At 33.1% G+C, this 3,690-nt stretch overlaps 1 protein-coding gene across 1 annotated transcript in view; it reads left to right on the top strand.

Annotated features, from left to right (window-relative positions):
- Positions 1-3,312, top strand: part of Fam174a (family with sequence similarity 174 member A) — a 33,550-nt gene extending 30,238 nt beyond the window's left edge. The window contains exon 3 of the mRNA XM_055628348.1: positions 3,145-3,312. Coding sequence (XP_055484323.1) covers positions 3,145-3,148 — 4 coding nt within the window. The 3' untranslated portion in view covers positions 3,149-3,312. The remainder of the gene's footprint in view (positions 1-3,144) is intronic.
- Positions 3,313-3,690: the final 378 nt, after the last annotated feature.

Raw genomic sequence — 3,690 nt, 5'->3', positions numbered from 1 at the left:
AAGAAAGAAAGAAAGAAAGAAAGAAAGAAAGAAAGAAAGAAAGAAAGAAAGAAAGAAAGAAAGAAAAAGAAAGAGAAAGAGAAGAGGAAAAGGAAGGAAAGAAAGAGAGAGAAGCACCAGGAAGTTTCATTTCCAGAGAGGAAGAAGAATTTTCTTCCTTAACAGTTTTATACAGTTGGTGTTTGGTACTATTTATAAAGGAACTGTAAGTGTGGGAAGAACAAACAAATCAGGTGTTAAATAATGGTGGAGTTTTTTCTTTCTTTGGACAGAGAAACTAAGGAGAACAGAGAGCATATTACCACTAAAAAAAGGGAAAAAAAAAAAAACACCACTAGCCAGACATGGTGGCATGCTTGTAATCCCAGCACTTGGGGAGGCAGAGGCTGGGAATCTCTGTGAGTTCAAGGCCAGCCTGGTCTTCAGAGTGAATTCCAGGACAGCTAAGGCTACACAGAAAAACAAAGTTAAGACAAAATGCCATTAGAAGCTTAAAACAGTTTAGAGCAGCACAAAAATCAAATAGAAATAATATATTAGCAGTGTTAAATTTAACTTCTATCAAAAATAAAATAATTATTGTAATGATATATACTACAATACAACTTTAAATTAAAGAAACAGCTTTCAAAAGCTAGTACTAATGTCATTCCAATGCTAGGCTAGCAATTTGTGTCAAGTATGTCATTTTAGAACTGTAAATTTACTTCCTCACTACTTTCATGTTGCTACATTTAATTTAATATTGCAGGTGTTCATGATTGTTTGTATGTAAAGATACCTAATCATAAAATACTTTCTAGTTGTTTATACTTTCTAGCTGTCCGAATCAGAAAACAGATTTCACTTAAGTAACAGATGCAATAATTAGCTGGACTTTACAGTGCTGGTGGTGTGGCTGCGTGACTAAACAGTACTGTGACATGCACCATGCTGTAGAATGTGGTGGGCTGACATTACTTGAGTGTCGGTTCCTAGAGAGCAGAACTACTTAGACAGGTCTCTTGATGCTGAATTCTTCTTCCTGAACAAGTCACTGCCACATTATGACTGCATTACTAAACTCTTGGCCCTGTTTGAGACTTTGTAGTCTGTGCTTGTTCACATCCTACCATTAAAAATCAACAATAATCTTCCCTTGCAAATTATAGTTTGATTCACTTAAAAAATGTTTTAAGAATTTCCAGCAACCAGTTAACTAAATGGTAGTTTACAATTTTATTTCAGGTCAAGATTGCCTGTCTTGCACGTGACTTCTAAACTATATGGGTACTTTTTTTTTTTTTTTTTTACAAGTACAGCTGTCCTACAAAATAGAGACTTAAGATTTTTCTTTTAATTGATTTATTAATTTATCACTATCATTCCAGCTTCCCAACATTAAACAATATTGTTGACTCTGAAAATAAAACAAGGAGATCAAGAATTCACAGGCATCTTTAGCTATGTGAGAGTATAATTAAAAAAAAATTATGGCAACTTCTAGGAAGAACTTAGAACAAATAAATTACTTAATCTAAGGCTCTGTTGCTTTTATGCTGATCACCAAAATATCTAAATAGCTGCCAGTTTAACTCCTGACAATATAATGATACTTCATGCAAGTATTTTCCTTACCATCTCCAAGCACTTTTGTATGTTTCATCTCTTGAATAATTTGGCAGCTTTTGATTGTAGTTGTACTTGTTGGTATGTGATAGATTTTATCATCACATAAATTCTTGAACTGCTTTATCTAGGATATTATCCTATCTCACACGAGGTGTTCCCATTCATAGGACAAGTCATGTTGGCAGTCCTGTCTTCAGTGGCTACAGTCTGTCCTAGTTGCTTTCCAGCTTCAATGTCTATCCCTGATGAAAATAACCTTTTAATAGACACAGCTCTCAGCACTTGGCCCTCCCAAAGTGTACTGTGCCCTCTAGACTCCCATCTACCAGTACACCTTTTAAAACGTCTGTACTATTTCTACAGGAAGAGGAAATTGGGTTTTTTTTTTTTTCTCATGTAATACTAATGCTGTCTTGGTTTTTCTGAAGTTAAGGATAGCAGATGAGAAGGGCATATTGATGAAGTGATATCTGAGTTGCAGTTATTTTTAAATGTGAATAAGACAGCTAGATAAGATCCTGTGGGAGATGAGGAAATTATGTGTCAAGGGGAGTTGAAAGCTCCAGCCAAGGTAAGGTGTTATATAAGTGTGCACTTATTTCACACTTTGAATATAGAGTATGGAAAACAATCTATCGTAGCTGGAGTCACATTAAGAAAGTTGTGTAAAAGCAGAAACTAATCTCCAGAGACTGATTTTGTCATTCAAGAGTGCTCCCAGACCACCCCAGGCTTTTGAATAAATGAGTGATGCTGTCGCACTTCTGTGACTTGAAAATGACTCGCTACTTAAGAAACAAGTGGAGTGTTATTTTGAGATCTTTTATATGGACCATTGAGGAATGAATAAGAATGAAGATTCATATTGCTATAATTATTTAAGAAAAAACTGAACACATATCTAAATTTTTGTGTTTATTGAAAAACTTGTCCTTGGTTTGTTTGTTCACTTGTCTGACAGGGTCTGACTATGCAGCCCAGACTCACCATGAATTCTATGGTGGTCCTCCACACCCAGAACAACTTTGTCTTTTATATTGCTTGTTATTCTCTCTCTCTCTCTCTCTCTCTCTCTCTCTCTCTCTCTCTCTCTTTTACTGTACTACAAATATATAAAATATTGTTTTTTTTTATTGGATATGATTTCAGACCTATGGCCTTTGATCTTTATTTCAAAAGCCAAAAAACAGAGTTAAAGAACTGTATTTATAAAAACTGTAAAGAAAGAAAAAAAAAGAAAACTATTGCTTTTGAAGTCCATTGAAATCATTTGTTAATGTTCTGTGAGGACAACATTACTGTGAACATAAACACAAATTTTTATTACTCAGTGTTGTATATAAATTTAAATTGTTATGGTTACAGTTCAAAGATAATATCTAAAACAGTAATTTGGACCATGTAGCTCATCCACAGTAGCATACAATAAAGATGGTTTTAGTTTTATGCTAGAACCTCAACACTTCTGAATATTTCAATGTATTGTAGACTTTATATAGAAGTGTTATTTATATTTTTTTATTCATTTTACAGATGAGTATGTGCCTTTCATGAAGAGACTTCATATTTCTACTGAAGAACAGCGTTTGTATGTCTAAGGAATAAGAAGCCACTCTATCAACAGGAGGGGAATTTAAGTTGCACACATTATGACAACCGTTAATTTGTTGATGCGCAATAAATAATTGTATCATTTTGTTATATCTTTGTATATTGGAATTGCTCTATTTATTATTGGGCTCCATGATGTTAGGGGCAAACTATGCTGTACTGGATTTTCTGTTTGAAAATTATTTTAAATGTTGTTTTCTGAATAGCTCTGTTCCTTCCTTTTAACCATAATATTGTAAGTTGGTTTTCTTTAAATACTAATCAGTTCTTGTTACTGATTTTTTTTTCAGTGTCATAATTTAAAGAACTATAAGCCACAGCTAACTGGTATGAAAAAATAATTAAAACTTTACTAAAACATTTCCCATTTTTGTGGGGAAAAGCCAAATTTATTATGTTATTTTTGAATTTTTAAATAGTAATAATTATCTGTGCTCTTGTATGCAAAAGAATAAATATTATTTAAAA

Source organism: Psammomys obesus, unplaced genomic scaffold (genome assembly GCF_907164565.1).
Source record: "Psammomys obesus unplaced genomic scaffold, mPsaObe1.curated_primary_1811, whole genome shotgun sequence".
Classification (NCBI taxonomy): domain Eukaryota; kingdom Metazoa; phylum Chordata; class Mammalia; order Rodentia; family Muridae; genus Psammomys; species Psammomys obesus.
The sequence above is the reverse complement of the archived record's forward strand: the minus strand, read 5'-3'. Positions and strand labels throughout refer to the sequence as shown.